General features: G+C 52.4%; 6 protein-coding genes across 6 annotated transcripts; 3 read left to right on the top strand and 3 right to left on the bottom strand.

Annotated features, from left to right (window-relative positions):
- Positions 1-389: 389 nt before the first annotated feature.
- On the bottom strand, positions 390-1,448 carry BJX67DRAFT_36521 (uncharacterized protein). Its single transcript, XM_071030253.1, has one exon. The coding sequence runs from the start codon at positions 1,270-1,272 to the stop codon at positions 511-513; it is 762 nt and encodes a 253-aa protein (XP_070887737.1). The 5' UTR covers positions 1,273-1,448; the 3' UTR covers positions 390-510.
- A 1,777-nt stretch (positions 1,449-3,225) lies between these two features.
- BJX67DRAFT_36466 (velvet factor family protein) lies at positions 3,226-5,165 on the top strand. The gene is made up of 4 exons (XM_071030216.1): positions 3,226-3,820; positions 3,876-3,955; positions 4,008-4,496; positions 4,552-5,165. Exons 1-4 carry the CDS (start codon positions 3,581-3,583, stop codon positions 4,841-4,843), a joined length of 1,101 nt encoding a protein of 366 aa, XP_070887736.1. The 5' UTR covers positions 3,226-3,580; the 3' UTR covers positions 4,844-5,165.
- A 436-nt stretch (positions 5,166-5,601) lies between these two features.
- BJX67DRAFT_36413 (putative IgE binding protein) lies at positions 5,602-6,784 on the top strand. The gene is made up of 2 exons (XM_071030152.1): positions 5,602-6,060; positions 6,119-6,784. Exons 1-2 carry the CDS (start codon positions 5,806-5,808, stop codon positions 6,449-6,451), a joined length of 588 nt encoding a protein of 195 aa, XP_070887735.1. The 5' UTR covers positions 5,602-5,805; the 3' UTR covers positions 6,452-6,784.
- Positions 6,785-6,787: 3 nt separating this feature from the next.
- BJX67DRAFT_379704 (WD40 repeat domain-containing protein) lies at positions 6,788-8,489 on the bottom strand (the record flags this gene model as incomplete). Its single annotated transcript, XM_071032640.1, has 3 exons — positions 6,788-7,031; positions 7,121-8,199; positions 8,265-8,489. The coding sequence occupies 3 exons, from the start codon at positions 8,487-8,489 to the stop codon at positions 6,788-6,790; spliced, it is 1,548 nt and encodes a 515-aa protein (XP_070887734.1).
- Positions 8,490-8,679: 190 nt separating this feature from the next.
- BJX67DRAFT_379703 (MutS family protein MSH4) lies at positions 8,680-11,700 on the top strand (the record flags this gene model as incomplete). The annotated part of the gene is made up of 7 exons (XM_071032639.1): positions 8,680-9,177; positions 9,226-9,544; positions 9,601-9,641; positions 9,688-9,837; positions 9,887-10,006; positions 10,062-10,149; positions 10,199-11,700. The coding sequence occupies 7 exons, from the start codon at positions 8,680-8,682 to the stop codon at positions 11,698-11,700; spliced, it is 2,718 nt and encodes a 905-aa protein (XP_070887733.1).
- Positions 11,655-14,468, bottom strand: BJX67DRAFT_349127 (E3 ubiquitin-protein ligase HEL2). Its single transcript, XM_071028722.1, has 3 exons — positions 13,851-14,468; positions 13,554-13,792; positions 11,655-13,490 (listed from the first exon to the last, which is right to left on the bottom strand). The coding sequence occupies exons 1-3, from the start codon at positions 14,316-14,318 to the stop codon at positions 11,879-11,881; spliced, it is 2,319 nt and encodes a 772-aa protein (XP_070887732.1). The 5' UTR covers positions 14,319-14,468; the 3' UTR covers positions 11,655-11,878.
- Between the last annotated feature and the right edge of the window lie 20 nt (positions 14,469-14,488).

Genomic DNA, 14,488 nt, shown 5'->3' with positions numbered 1-14,488 from the left:
CGCCTGTCCGGCCTGAGCTATCTTCCTTCTCCCTTCTCGCGTTCTTCTTCCAACAGCGCCGACCTTTTCTCTCGCGTTTGTCGATATCCCGAAGAAGATATCCCGCAGAAAGTAGCTACCACCCAGGCCCCTACGCTGCCAAGGGACGGAACAAATATGGGGCAAATACGCATGCTCTCTCTTTGTGCTCAATTAACCGGCTCATTCTAGTTCCCCACAACTTTTTTATTCAACTTTCGACACTTCTACGACCCGATTCCTATCCCTAGGTACATTATTTATGCTCTCCCAACGTCCGCGTTCTAAGAACCGCCAGGATGAACTCCAGCCTTCTATACGGCGCTCGCGATGATGATGCTATGCCAAGATAACGCACAACGTATAATCGTTGACCGTCAATGTGGCAACCAGAGATTTATCACCTACGCAGGGTCGCTTTGAGGACAACTTACAACATGAGATGCAGCACTATCTCTCATCAAGCCGGACACTTAATAACTACCTCCTGTTTCAACCTCTAGGAGAGCCATTAGTCTCATTCCACAACCAAAACTTCCTATCCCAAACCGCCAACCATGACCTCTCCATAAAATGTCCAACCTCCGGATTTGTCGCGTTTTGCCCAGCATACGCAAATTCATCCAGACACCGCTTATAGAAATCCCTCGGATGCCTCAAGATGGCTTCCCGTCTCACAGCGAAAGTACCGCCATGCAACGCTGTAACCACGTCCGGATGCTCCTCGTGAAACAAGTGCCTCCAAAACACGGACATCGGATAAGGCGAGTAGGTAAGCGTTGCAAGCTGGCTAGGCGTAATCCAGTACGCCTCCGCCGGGTCCGTCCAGTTGATCTTCTCCCAATCCGAGAGGTTATGCACAAGATCGTAGTTAAAGACCGTGACCGGGTAGAAGTCCGGTTCTGGGGGTGCGAGTGCCTGTTCGACCATTTGCTGGGTTGTGTTTGTTTCCGGAGCGATAAGGTCGAAGGGGTCGGCTTGAGAGAAGATCATTATCGGCTGTAGGTCATCGTAATTCGTATATAGGTGGTAGCAGTATGTTTGGCCCTCGCGACCCAAGTTGGGGAGCAGCTCGTAGGAGCGGAATGAACTGTGTGGAACGGTGTCGTTGGCTTGGGGCGTGTCGTATTTGGCGTATAAATAAACATTAGGCGCCAAGTCAGCCCATTGGTCGAGTGGTTCGTTGTATCGGGCGACCACGATGCCTAGCAGGTCCGGGGGAGGCGTCCAGGATGGGAGTTTGGCGAGCGACATTTTGGAGGCGTTTGTAGGAGGGTATAAATCTTGATGGAAGGTAAGTAGAATAAGTTCTAGTAAGCCGCCCTGTGAATCGGGATGTTGGGGAAGGTCTACCTAGGGTTAAGTATACCGGGCTACCCTTCAGAAGGTAAGTAGGAGGACGGGCTTTTAGGATTCGAAAGGAGTACGGAGAATGCAGTGACTATTTATCCCCAATTACCTGGTCAGATTGCTCCGGACTTTTAACGGACGTATATAGTCGCCCTCAGTCAGCGCAGCTTTAAGCGACGAGTACAAGGTTTCGCTTCTAGTTCGGGGCATGTTATGCTTATTGATATCAATATTGATTACACTATGGAGTGCTTTGGACATAGGTACGTGAGTTCTAGCACTTCTCCATTCTCGATGCACTTGAATTATACTCTGCGAAGATGGAAGCCACTGAGTCGCGTACAGCGGGAAGCAAACAGAGGCAAACGCAATTTCCACTCCAGTACAGTGGGATTCTGCAAGACGGTAGATGGCGGAGTCGGAGTTTCTTGCGCAGCCGTCGGATCTTCTCCTAACTCCGTCCACGGGTGGAGGAATATATTCCCCGGGAAGGACCAGGATGCAAAAGGCCAGGTTTGAGCGTCCACTTCTTTTCCTCGCCAGGCGAGGGAGTCGATTCTAATTCAACGTTAGAATCCAAATTCGTGCCACGCCCGCCGTTGGGTATAGTTATTGGCGACTATCTTAGGTCTTTTAGACCCGTTTGACAGCATTGAATGGTGCTACAAGAGGGAGGGCTAAATGCAAAGGAGATGTGAAGTAAATGTATTTGCAGATCGTGGCCCTCAGGTAAATAGCACGTGACCGAGACCGTACCAATGCGGTGACGTCAGAGACTCTTATCGCGAGAGTGGGAAAAAAGCAGAACACCTCTGGCAGAAGACCGAGAACAGAAAGGTTTGTTTGACCATGGGGGAGGCTGAGAGTGTTGTTTGCGGAAAGCTCTTCGTCACTTTATTGGGAAGTTTGGGCAAGACAGACTTTCCCCACTGCGGCAGGAGCGATCCTTCGCCCCCGTTTCCCTGCAACAAACAGGTCGCACCTTCCCTGACCTGTCACCTTTAGGCCCAGCCTCGCCAGGCGCCTTCCGTTTTCGGGAGGAGTCTGATCCCGACAGTCTGGGTCGCTAGGTTCCTGCGCCGGAAGAGCCCGAGGCTTCGATGCGAGAGAATCCTGCGTTTGAAAAGGGGGTCTGCTTCGCTTTGAGAAGGAGGAGGTCGAGCAATCGAGTACAGGAGTCAGCACGCACTTCGTAAAAAAAAAAAAAGTGGTTGAAACTCTTAGAGATGGTTCCTGAGCGCGGTTCGGATGGCCGGTGCCGGGGCAGAAGCCACCAGACAAATAAGAGAAACAAGACTTGAATGCGAAGAGCTTGTCAATTTGCAGAAGATTCCTCTTTCAATTTCTTTAGGGCCAAGACGTGAAAGCAAAAGACCGAAAACTGATGAATCGATGAGACCCCAGGCGATGAGCTCATCAGACGAGGCCCGCCCGTGACTCCGCCTGCTCTGCTCTTTTCCCCCAAGTTCTTTCAACCATCCATCCTCGCTCTCTCGTCGACTTCTTCTTTCACCAACTCACCTCATCGAGTTCATCCTGTACGGTTCGCCAAATTGCTCGCCAACGTGCAGATCCTTCTTCCTTGAATCCGCATGTGGCTTCCTCGTGTCACCCCGAATTTCACCTAGTCTGGACGTCGTGAACCTTTGGTGCTGGATCCGTGGATTCAGCAAATCTCCCGCGCTTGACAGCTCCCGCGGCTCACTTTGGAGGACGATCCCCGGTAGCTCTCTGGGAGCTTGAATTGCGCATCCTATCGACAAATTAGATTGTGTGTGTTCCAACGGTCTCATCATTTCACTTCTTGTCGTGTCTATCTAATCTGCAAACTTTTAGGCCCTTGTGTCGCGATCAGAAACTCGCTTAGGGTCGTCACCCCTCCTTCGCCACCCTCTCACTAAAATTTTCATTGCTCCCAGACCGAGGGAATTCAAACTCCAAACGGGCTGTTAAGGACTCAGCGCCGTATCTAATATTTTCTGCTATTCATCACTGTAATAGCATTCAAGTCGGCGACAATCGACGCCTGAAGCTTAAGGTCTCGTAAATCTCGCTTGCGCGAAACGCTACACTTATTTGTTCTCGAACGACTGTCGAACTTTGGTTTTTCAAACTCTACGTGGTATCTTGTGTCTGTATCGCATATTCGCCTGTGGAAAAGCAAGAAGCGCCGTCCTATCGTTCAATATCTAGCCGTGGTCACTTCACGGCTATGTTCGCTGTCGAGAATCGAGCCCACATAGCACATCCTCCACCGCCACCACCGCTTTCCATGGACCGAATTCATCCGCAATCTACCGTGTATCCTGGAGCCGCAGGACCCGTACCCGGAAGCATGGTTTCTCCAACTAATCATGCGGCACCTGTCTCGACGGTCCATGACGGCCGCGTCTGGGCTTTGCAGGTTGTGCAGCAGCCTATCCGTGCCCGAATGTGTGGCTTCGGCGACAAGGTTGGTGGCATCCGGTACTTGTGGTTGCTGATATTTCGGCGCTGACTTTCTTCAGGATCGGAGACCAATCACCCCTCCCCCATGCATCCGCCTGATTGTAAAAGATGCACAAACCGACAAAGAGATTGATATCAAGTATTTGCGTGGCTGCTCATCTAATTTCTCCGGTCGCTGACTCGCATGATAGTGAAATGGACATAACTTATTACGTTATCATGGCGGATCTTTGGAGTGCTGATGGATCACACGAAGTCAATCTTGTGAAGCACTCGGCCACGTCCCCTTCTATTTCAACGGCAATGTCTTCGTCATACCCACCCCCTCCGCACCCCACCTCCCCCGAGTATTCGTCAACCTATCCGCAAAGCGCCTATAACCAAGCTGTTGGATATTCAGTGAATAGCAACTACTACGGCGGCAATCCCCAAATGCAGTATCCGTATGGCAACCCACAAGCACAGTACTACCCACCACAGTACTATCCAGGGGGTGGCATGCCTCAACCAGCCAATGTGACGGGCGCTCAACCCGTAGCCTCTGGGCCCGGAGGCATGTTCACGCGTAACCTTATTGGATGTCTGAGTGCCAGTGCCTTCCGTCTGTGTGACCCGGATAACAAGATTGGCGTGTGGTTCATATTACAAGACCTCAGTGTGCGAACAGAGGGATGTTTCCGGTGAGACTAAACCCGTCTTTCTTCACTCTTGCTTTCGCGTGCTGACCTCGAGCAGTCTGAAATTCAGCTTCGCCAATGTCGGCAGGGCGATTAACGACATGAACGACCCGCAAAAAGTTATGGAGGTGATAAACAAAGGATCCGCACCGATCCTTGCCACAGTCTTCTCAGAACCCTTCCAGGTGTTCTCTGCGAAGAAATTCCCAGGTGTCATTGAAAGCACAGCATTGAGCAAATGCTTTGCACTCCAAGGAATCAAGATTCCGATCCGGAAGGATGGTGTTCGAGGCCAGGGCTCTCGTGGCCGCCACAGCGACGAGGAGGAGGATGGGGCTGGCGAATTTTAAGGATTGAGCTTCCTTTGAGAAGCCCTTGCTGAGGAGATGCGGCAAACGATTATCAATTTATGGTGCCATCTGCTGGTGCGCGGATTCTTCATGTGACAGTGCGGTGTTTCGGTTTTTGGTGTTATTGGGTCCTTGGCTGGGTTGGGGTTCGCTTGGGCTACATTCCTTTGGTTATGCTATGTCTTCCCAGATTGATTTTGTTCCGGGTGGCTTGAAGTTCGGGAGCAAAAGTAGTTGACTGGAATTTGATTGAAAATCGACTCACTGGATGATTCCCCATCGACCATCCCAGGGATCCTAAGAATAGTAATTGTCCGCTGTGAGTTTGGGCCAGAATGTCACCTCCCACGGCTCGTATCGAGACGAATCAGGAGGGGACCGAGTCCCGGACCAACCAAGCTCCATTCAGCGAGATTATCAGTCCGCGATCTGCGGGCTGCAAATTAGGTTCTTCAAGCCCTTTGGTTCCCATGCTTGGTGGGCTTGTGCTGGAATGTGGCAGGGCGATGGAGGAGGCTCGGTTGGAACTTGGAAGAGGCGGACGACGACTGTGAGAAACCAACAAGAAGCGCCACGGCGGTTTCTGCTCACGATCGATCGTCTGTTGTTCCTTCGCGGGCTTGTTTCCTTGCTTCCACGGCTCCAACAACGGCTCCGCCGGGGCAGTCAACATGTCTCACTTTTCCGAGACATTCTCTTTCCCCTCTCTCTGATCGACGTCATCTCTTTGCTTCGTGGACCTCCGACTCGTCCCCCGTGTGGCTTCGGCCGTATCGTTCTCCCTCCCATGCCGTTTTGCACACTTTCAGAGAAGGCATGGGTGAGACTCTGGAGGCGAACCACCCTGTCTTGTGATCGGCAGTAGTACTGGGTATAAAGACTTCCGTTCGTTCCTGTTCAACAAGGGCCTCCATCACTCACTACCAATTCTATCATTTCCTGCCACCAAGAACACACCCACCATGAAGCTCGAACTTACTTCGGCCCTTCTCCTTCCCCTGCTGGCGGCTGCTGTCCCATCCACCCGGCCAGCACCAGAACACCCGGCAGCTTTCACTGTCATGGCCGCCCGCTCTGCCTCTCCCATCCATTTCCTCCCTATGAATGCCGCAGGTCAATCCTTCTGGCTTGGTGGCTCCCCCGCAACCTACTGCCCCCTCCCCTCCGACTGCCCTCCAGGCGATAAGACCGTCCTCGCTGGCAGCGGAGCTGCTTTGGTACATCCTCGTCCCCTCTTAACCCCCAAAGCCAGCTTCTCACTAACGGTAACCCCAGAGCGTCGTTGTCCCTGGCGGCCAACAAATCTACGTCTCCCCTGAAGGTGCCCTAAAGTTCACCCAGGCGCACTCAGCCTACATACCGCCGGGCTCCTCGTACGGGCCTTTCGCATACGTTCCCGGCGCGCCCAACCAGCCTTTCGGCCACTACAATTACACCGGCTGGGGTGCATCTGGGTTCATGGCTTGCCCGACGGAGGACGAGAACTGGCAGGTGTTCGCTGCTCTGAAGAATGCCACTGTACCCTCTGGCAATGTTGCTGATTGCCTTGGATTCTCGGCTATTGCTGTGCCATCTAACGAGACTGGGAACACCTGGCAGTACACCTAAACGATCCATCACACTCTATGGGTTTTGCTGATCGCTATTACTGTTCGCGGTAATGTAGTTGGTGGGAGAAGGCAAGGGGGTTTGCTTTCGAGTTGTGTATATATAATGTGTCTCTTGATCGAGCGTATACTTGCGGCTAGATTTCATTAGATCTGACTCCGTGAATCCTTGTCCGTTGCATCAGTCCAAGCTCATCGGCCCTGTTCCTGACAAGGGAAGCGATTCCGAAGAACTTCGACAAAACCCCGCTAGGCTACTCCTATAGCCTACTGCTCCCGATGGTGTCCAAGAATAATTGAACAATATTTGAGTCAAGACATCTTCGTATCTTCGTACTTAATTCCTCCATATCCGGACAGCCTTATCCTTCCCCCCGCTGCTAACTTTTTGTCCATCAGGGCTCCAATCTACGGCAAATACCTCATCTTTATGGCCCGGTAGGTCCATAGATAGCTTCCCCGTCCGGACGTTCCACACTTTCAGTGTTGTATCCTTTGACGAGGAGACTAGCAAGCGCGAATCAGCCGAGAAACAGCATTGGTAGACTGCGCCCACGTGTCCGCGGAGAGTAGCAATGAATCTATACACATAGTTTACTTAGTTCCTGGTAGAGACAGAGAGAGAAGGGGGGTGGTGTTATGGGTTGTTGTCAGGGCAACTTCAACTTACTTCCCGTCACGTCCGTTCCACAGCTTGACGTGGTTGTCAAACCCCGCGGAGGCGATGTAGGCCATATCCGGAGAGAATGTCACATGGTTAACCTCCTTCTGGTGACCGAGGAGCCGCGCAACGGGCTTGCTGGGGCTCTCCGGGTCCCAGAGGTACATGGTGAAGTCGTCGCTCGCGGAAACGAGTTTCTCGACGATCTTGTTGTTTATTGTGGCTGCTTGCTCGAAGCGTTTCTTAGCCGCTGCGACCTTCTCCGCGTCGGATTCGGGGACTTTCCCCGTGTGGTCGTGGTAGGCAGTTCTGAGGACGAAGTCTGTGGAGAGGGCGAGGTGGTTGACGCGGTGCGCGTGGGCGGATAATGTCTGGATGAGGGTTCCTGTCTGCGAGTTCCATATTTTAATCGACCTATCGTGGGAGGATGTGTAGATTTTGCCCGTCCCACCCCATCGCACGCAGTTTACTGAGCCTTTGTGTCCTGAAAGGACGATATCGGCTCGTTTCGAGATCACGTCCCAAATGCGGACTGTAGAGTCTTTTGACGCAGAGGCTAAGCGGGGGCTTCCTTGCTGTTGAAGATGGTACGGTTCCCAGGCTAGACTGGTGATCCATTTTGAGTGTCCTTTCAGCGGAGCTCCAAGCGCTTGACCTTTCTTTGCATCCCATATCCGTACGGTGTTGTCCATGCTTCCTGTCGCGATCATCATTCCATTGGGTGAGTAGCTGACAGCTAACACCCAGCTTGTGTGTCCCTTCAGGGTGTGTAATGGTGTTCCAGTGTCGCAGTCCCATATCCGGGCGGTCGAGTCTCCGCTACCGGTGACCATTGTGGAGGAAGAAATGGGCGAGAATGACGTTGCGAGGATAGCCTCCCCGTGTCCAGCAATGGAGGCAGAGCATCTTGAAACAGCCTTTACACGAAACACAGCTTGTGGCGTGAAGTACAAATGTACCGTATCTTCTGTTGTCTTCAATCCCGGCTTTAGGAGGGAGTGGTATAAATCCGCTAAAATATCAATCGTTTGGCTGTCTTTGTTATCGGACTGGTAGGTAAATCGGTATGGTACTCGTTCATCGTCGCCCTAAAGTCACAGGTAGATTTAGCACTGCCGAGCAGTAACAATGTACATTCAATGCGCATACCTACATTGCCTTGTAGTGTGTTGAGAAGCGTCTCGAGATTCTTGACTGTCGCATCTGCCACTGGGACGGAGACGGCGGGACCCGTAGCTGAACCGGTTGCTTGGTCGAAGAACTGCACCCGGACGCTCCCCAAGTCATCAGGAATGCTCTGGATCTCCTGCTGAAGACGCGCCTTTTCGGCGATCTCCGTCTTCTGACGTTTACTCGGGGGAGGGAGGAGAGTAGCCATTTTGTGCTCGCTGAAGAAAGTGCGAAATCTCCGACATAAAAAAGTTCCGCTGGCTTATCGCGAAATGGCGCTAAACTCGTTTCGGACGTTGTATAGAACAAGAACCCCCCATCGCCTTGTTTCTCTGCTTCCCATCATCATCAATGATTTGGTTGATCACAACGATAGCAGACAGAGTATTGATGCTAAAATGTCTGTGATCTTCTCTCGAGCTTCTTCTCTTGCGGCTCCTGATTCCCTCGCCGCTCCATCGAGGCGGAGCAGTACCTTGAACAGGACTGGTAGGCCAACTACTACCGCCACGAGCGTTGCATCACAGGATATAGTCTGCGCGATCAGTGAGTCCCGTGGAATCTCATCTACTGTTGGGCTTGCCTTTGTGAATCTGTCAACCGCAGAGGCTGTCCTTTGCCAAATATGCGATAGCCAGACTTACGCCAAAACGATCACCAAGATCAGCGTCTTCGAACCCACCGAGATTCTCTTGATGAATGCAGCTAAAGACTCAAAGATCTTCCATATTATCCAAGCCAATATCCCGGACACGACGTTTACCTTTCTCGACCGCAGGTACTGGGCGGAGAAAACCGGACATGAATACGTGGAACGATTAGGCTTTGCAAAAGACGCCGACTCGATCAAAGTTACCCTTGGAGCAAACTACTTTGCCGCTTGTTGCTTTGCTGCGGTATGTCTAGTCTGGGGCAGAGGCTGACTACAGTCTGATACGCCTCAGGTACTCAAATATGTTGAGCTTGAGCTTAATCGAATCTTCACTTCGCATTCTCTTCGGATCCGGTTCGAGCCTTCGCAGGGAACCATGTCAATTGACCTCTCGACAATAATTTCCTTGGAGCTGATTCAGAATATCCATACTGCCAAATCGAAAGAGAACCTTTTTGGTCTTTTAAATGAGACTCTGACGCCAATGGGATCTCGACTCCTTAGGGCCAATATCCTTCAGCCATCAACCGAAAATCCAGAGCTTATAGCTAGATATGAAGCTGTGGAAGACTTGTCGACCAAGGAGGAGATGTTTTTCTCTGTACGACAAGGTGAGTCGTAGCAGACCAGTTCTATACAGCGACCACCTCCTTACCCACAACCACAGCTCTGAAAGGCTTCGTGGATGCGGACAAAGTTTTGACATCTGTGAGACCGCATCACAGTCTTTTCTTGCTCCCAGCTAATGGTTAAGCTTATCCTCGTCCCTACCAAACGAACTTTCCAATACGTGGAACAATCTGTCAACCACGTCATTATGCTCAAGACGTATGTCTCCTCCATCAGCTCGGTTTACAAAGCACTTGCAACGGCTCAAAGCAGCCTTCTGCTGGCAATTCGAGATGTATGCTTCCTCAGTATCCTTAAATGTGCGATCACTAATTCTATACTAGATCTGTGCTCCGGCCGGCCACTGTACAGTTGAGCAGCTGATAGATTCGATTCTGAACGAGCATGTTGCGTATCAAACTAAACCGCTCGACCTTCGAAACCAGCGGATATACTGCGTCAAGGTACCTTGCCTTCGCGTACAATGCGAGGGCCACGCTAACGACTGCTCTGGCCCAGGCTGGTGTTAACAGTCTGCTGGATGTTGCGAGACAGACGTACAAGGAAGCCAACCTAGATGCTGCGGACCTTGTGGCAAAGCTATCGGGTACGATCTCGTCTGTGATAACATGTTCAAGGTATCTGACGCCTTGCAGAGACTCACGACCTAAGGCTAGACCTGAAGTATGATCCTGCACGTCAGTACTTCATCAGCCTCCCAGCCACCGAGACGAGAGCCCTTCCCGATATCTTCATCAATGTCTACCGCAAAAAGAACCGCTTAGAGTGCCACACACTCGATCTCGTCAAGCTCAACCAGAAGATAACCGACGCTCACAACGAAGTGATCAACCTGAGCGACAAAACAATTCAAGAACTCATCCAGAATGTCTGCGCCGAAATCTCCGTTCTATTCAAAGTTAGCGAAGCCATCGCCATGCTTGATATGCTAGCAGCCTTCGCTCAACTCGCCACAACAAACGAATACATACGTCCCGAGTTAACAGACGCCCTTGCCATCAAATCCGGTCGACACCCCATCCGGGAGAAAATCCACGCGAAGAAGTTCATTCCCAACGACGCCTACGCAACAAAACAGACTCGATTTCAGATTATAACGGGGTGCAACATGAGCGGGAAATCGACATACATCCGCTCCCTCGCTCTAATGGCTATCATGGCTCAAATTGGCTCCTTTGTCCCAGCAGAGTACGCCTCGTTCCCCATCTTCCACCAGCTCTTCGCCCGCGTCTCCACAGCCGACGACATGGAAGCAAATGTGTCCACCTTCGCCGCCGAAATGCGGGAAATGGCATTCATCCTCCATAACATCGAGCCCCGGAGCATGGTGATAATCGACGAACTCGGCCGCGGCACAAGCACAACCGATGGTCTCGCCATTGCTCTTGCCATTGCCGAGGCCCTGGTGCAGAGCAATGCCCTGGTCTGGTTCGTCACCCATTTCCACGACTTAGCTGTTATAATGGCCGAGCGCCCCGGTGCCGTATCCCTTCATCTAGCGGCCGATATCTCCCCCGACGCCTCGAAAATGAAAATGTATTACAAGATCACCGAAGGCCCCAACGCGACACGATTCTACGGCCTCACGCTCGCGAAATTGGTCGAGTTCCCGGCTGGTGTCCTTGACACGGCACAGGCTGTCTCTGAGGAACTTAACCGTATCTCGCTTCGTCGACACAGCCAAACGAAAGCTCTCGCAATTGCTCGCAAGCGGAAATTGATTCTCTCGTTGCGGGAGCAGCTTCTTCAGGCGAGGGATGGGAATATGGAGGGCGAGACACTCAGGAGGTGGTTGAAACGGCTGCAGGATGAGTTTACCTTGCAAATGGCGGCTGCGAATCAGGATATTGCTGGTTTTAATGAAGTTCTAGAGGATATCGGGGGCCAGGAAGAGGCCGAGGATATTGCAGGGGGTGGAGAGGCGGATAGCCATAAGTCGGAACCACCGGTTGTTAGTGGATTGGACTCCGAATCAGATATCTCACAACCACCTACGACGTTTTTGTCGACTGCGGAGTGGCCGATGACTGAATTTACTTCGAGGGAGAGTCCTGAGAACCCGATGAAGGGAGTTGAGAGTCCCTCTATGGCCGGTAATCTTGTGGAATTTGAGAACGAGATGGCTCCAGATTGTTGAGATGGAGGCGTGGTATGTTTGACTCTGAAAATTTTCTTCTTTCTATCTGATATTATGAACATGTCGCCTTTACGCATAACACCTCGCTTAAACCGGACATACACCTATCTTCGTTCGGATAACACAAGAGTAAAAGAGGGGAAAGTCGTTAAATATACCGAGATGTCGCGAGGAGTCGTCATCCAAAATGATAGAGTGTTTGTTTGCCTTTCTTGCCTTTACCCTTCTTGCCAGTGCCAGCAGAGAGATCTGGAAAGTCCTCCTCAGCAGAACCCGGGCCTGGATCAGCGGAGGAAGCCCAAGCGTTTGCCGGCGGTGGTCGACGGTCGTCCCAGCGGACGGTGCCGCGTGTCAGACCCGCCATGAGAACATTTGGTTTGGCGGCCGCTGGTAAGGAAGGGAAAGCTTCTGCATCACGAGCATTAACGGGACCGGATGGTTTCGATGGAGTGGAGCGAAAGGATGGGTTGGCGTAGGTTCGTGATATTGGAGGCGGTGCAGCAATTGCGGTGCCGCCCCACGCAGCGGCGGTGGCCGTAGGTCTAGGAGTGGGGCGTGATGAGGACGAGAGAGGAGGGAAAGGGTTGCTTGCGGATGACGACGATCCGCTTCTACCAGCAGCGGCGCGGGAGGACTGGGCTGTCGAGGACTTCAAGCGAAGAACACGCCGGCCACCTGTGCCGCTTGTGTTCACAGTACCAGGAGACATGCCTGGGATAACACCCCCGGGCCCTGGAAGGGCAGGGTAATCTTCGTTAATTGCGCGCCAGTCGTTCCACGCTTTCAGTAACGAGTTCCGTTTGGTGTTATCCTCATAGATCTCTGCAAGCTCTTTGATGAGCTTACCAAGTTCAGAGCTGGAAGTGTCGAAGAGAGAGAAGAAAGCGTCAATGAGTTCGGTTGCGGAGATGTGGGAGGTGCGGTAGCTGGAGACTCTGGTTCGGAATTCACTCAACTTAGTCTCGTCATTTCCGAGGAGGTTTGAAGCGCGCTCGATAACGGCCGTATGCCGAAGACGGCGGGCTTGATCCTCTGGAGTGGCTGATGTAATATTGAGGTGTTCTAGCTCGTTAACGGGCGTTGCGGGCGCGGGCGGTGTTCGAGTAGGAGTAGGGCCCGAAGATCGTGGAGGAGCACGCACGGTTTGCGTTTCGTCACGAGACAGCTGTCCACCAAAGCTTCGCGTCGAGACAGACTGCGCGCTTTGGATAGCCATCTGTCGCTGATAGGCAATCTCGTCTCTCCTCAGTGGCTGCACGGTCGACAATGGGGCTGTTTCTGCGTTCGGATCTCGCCCACGGCCAGCACCACGACGCCCTCGCTGAGGCTGATATGGGGTTCTGTAATCAAAGGCGGTCATGTCTACCGCACGGGCATCTCGTCCAGGAAGGCCGTTGGGATGAGACTCTAACTGATGAGCTTTCAGGTCCATCTGTGACTCGAAGACCACAAACTTCTTCTCCAGGCATTCTTTATCCAAACAGAGGAAATGTTCTTGGCCAAAATGATGCTCCAGCGCATTGTAGTCGATATAGTACTGATGTTGGCGGTTTGTGGAGCGTCGATCGCAAATGTGGCATCGTTCATGGCGATCCCGACAATGTGCGTAAAGCTCGTCATCCCCATAGAACCTCTGACGACAGAAGCCACATTCGGGATGGCCTTTGAAACCACTCTGGTCGAGGGCTCCAGGGACGTCATCGCCATGCCTTTCGTGCTTCCGCAACTCGGCAACAGTAAAGAGCTCATGCTCATGAGTGAAGACTTTCTTATTTCGAGTACATAGATCACTGTAGTGTTGCAGGAATGATAAGCAACAGTCCAGACCACTAAAGGAAGTGAATGACACATACCACATCACTTTACCATGTTTAGTCTTGACATGACGGTGAAGATCCGGCCATCCCAAGCAAGCCACGTCACATGTCCGATCCGGGCAGTTGTAACGCAATAATAAGACCGTATCCTCAAATATCTCGTCTTTTTCATACTTGATACCGAGATTGTCATCCTTCCGTGAGAAATCGCCGTCCGTAAACTCTTCGTAGCGCTTAGCAGGGTCATCCGTGAAGACCACATAACTAGCTTCGGTCTGGTTGGAAGGTGGATTAGCGATGAGCCTCACTCAAATAGCTGGGGGTGGGACATACGCGACAGTGTGCGCATGCTTTGTTCTTATACAACGCGCGCAGCCTCAGGGCGCAGATATGGCAGGTGCGATGGTTGCATGGAGATATTGAGTTGTGCTCAACCTTCGACGCGCAGATAAAGCAAATCTCTGCATCATCGGCATCATCGGCATCATCCACCGACTCCTCGGGTACGCTTTCCTTCTGGCTCTGTACAGTGGTGTCCGAAGAGCGCTGGCCATTGGCAGCTACTGTGTCCTCTCCAACAGTCTCAGCCTTCCCAGCACCGCGGGGATGCCCCCCGCGACCCCCTCGGCCGCCGCCTCCCCGGCGCGGACCACTGCCCCTCGATCTCGGCCCCCGTCCGGGACTATCTGGAGTACCCGACTGCTCCAACTGACGGGCTCCTCCGCGGCCGCGCCGACGACCACCGCCGCCGCGGCTTTGAGCTTGTGGAGCAGGAGGTCGAGACGCCTGCGATTCCGACATTGGGCGGGTGGGGAGAGGAAAGGGGTTGAGGTTTGAGGAATTGGAAGAGGTGCGAGTAGCTGGGCAAAGGTCGAAAAACGAGGAGAGCTGGACGCTCTCTTTGAATATCTTGCGGGCAGGGGAAAGCCTGGAATGGTGGGGAAATTAAATGAGGGCGGCACAAAAAAGTT

This window comes from Aspergillus lucknowensis (assembly GCF_044049455.1).
Source record: "Aspergillus lucknowensis strain CBS 449.75 chromosome Unknown BJX67scaffold_12, whole genome shotgun sequence".
Taxonomy (NCBI): domain Eukaryota; kingdom Fungi; phylum Ascomycota; class Eurotiomycetes; order Eurotiales; family Aspergillaceae; genus Aspergillus; species Aspergillus lucknowensis.
Note: the sequence above shows the minus strand (reverse complement) of the source record. Positions and strands in the feature narration are given on the sequence as shown.

What these genes read in the sequence shown, in the direction of transcription:
- BJX67DRAFT_349127 (XM_071028722.1), bottom strand. Translation starts at nt 14,318, where the DNA reads ATGTCGGAATCGCAGGCGTCTCGACCTCCTGCTCCACAAGCTCAAAGC. An exon ending in AAGCATGCGCACACTGTCGC is followed by an intron (nt 13,793 to 13,850) that starts GTATGTCCCACC and finishes CCTTCCAACCAG; the next exon opens with ACCGAAGCTAGTTATGTGGT. An exon ending in AAACATGGTAAAGTGATGTG is followed by an intron (nt 13,491 to 13,553) that starts GTATGTGTCATT and finishes GCAACACTACAG; the next exon opens with TGATCTATGTACTCGAAATA.
- BJX67DRAFT_36521 (XM_071030253.1), bottom strand. Translation starts at nt 1,272, where the DNA reads ATGTCGCTCGCCAAACTCCCATCCTGGACGCCTCCCCCGGACCTGCTA.
- BJX67DRAFT_36413 (XM_071030152.1), top strand. Translation starts at nt 5,806, where the DNA reads ATGAAGCTCGAACTTACTTCGGCCCTTCTCCTTCCCCTGCTGGCGGCT. An exon ending in CTGGCAGCGGAGCTGCTTTG is followed by an intron (nt 6,061 to 6,118) that starts GTACATCCTCGT and finishes CGGTAACCCCAG; the next exon opens with AGCGTCGTTGTCCCTGGCGG.
- BJX67DRAFT_36466 (XM_071030216.1), top strand. Translation starts at nt 3,581, where the DNA reads ATGTTCGCTGTCGAGAATCGAGCCCACATAGCACATCCTCCACCGCCA. An exon ending in TGTGTGGCTTCGGCGACAAG is followed by an intron (nt 3,821 to 3,875) that starts GTTGGTGGCATC and finishes GACTTTCTTCAG; the next exon opens with GATCGGAGACCAATCACCCC. An exon ending in CGAACAGAGGGATGTTTCCG is followed by an intron (nt 4,497 to 4,551) that starts GTGAGACTAAAC and finishes GACCTCGAGCAG; the next exon opens with TCTGAAATTCAGCTTCGCCA.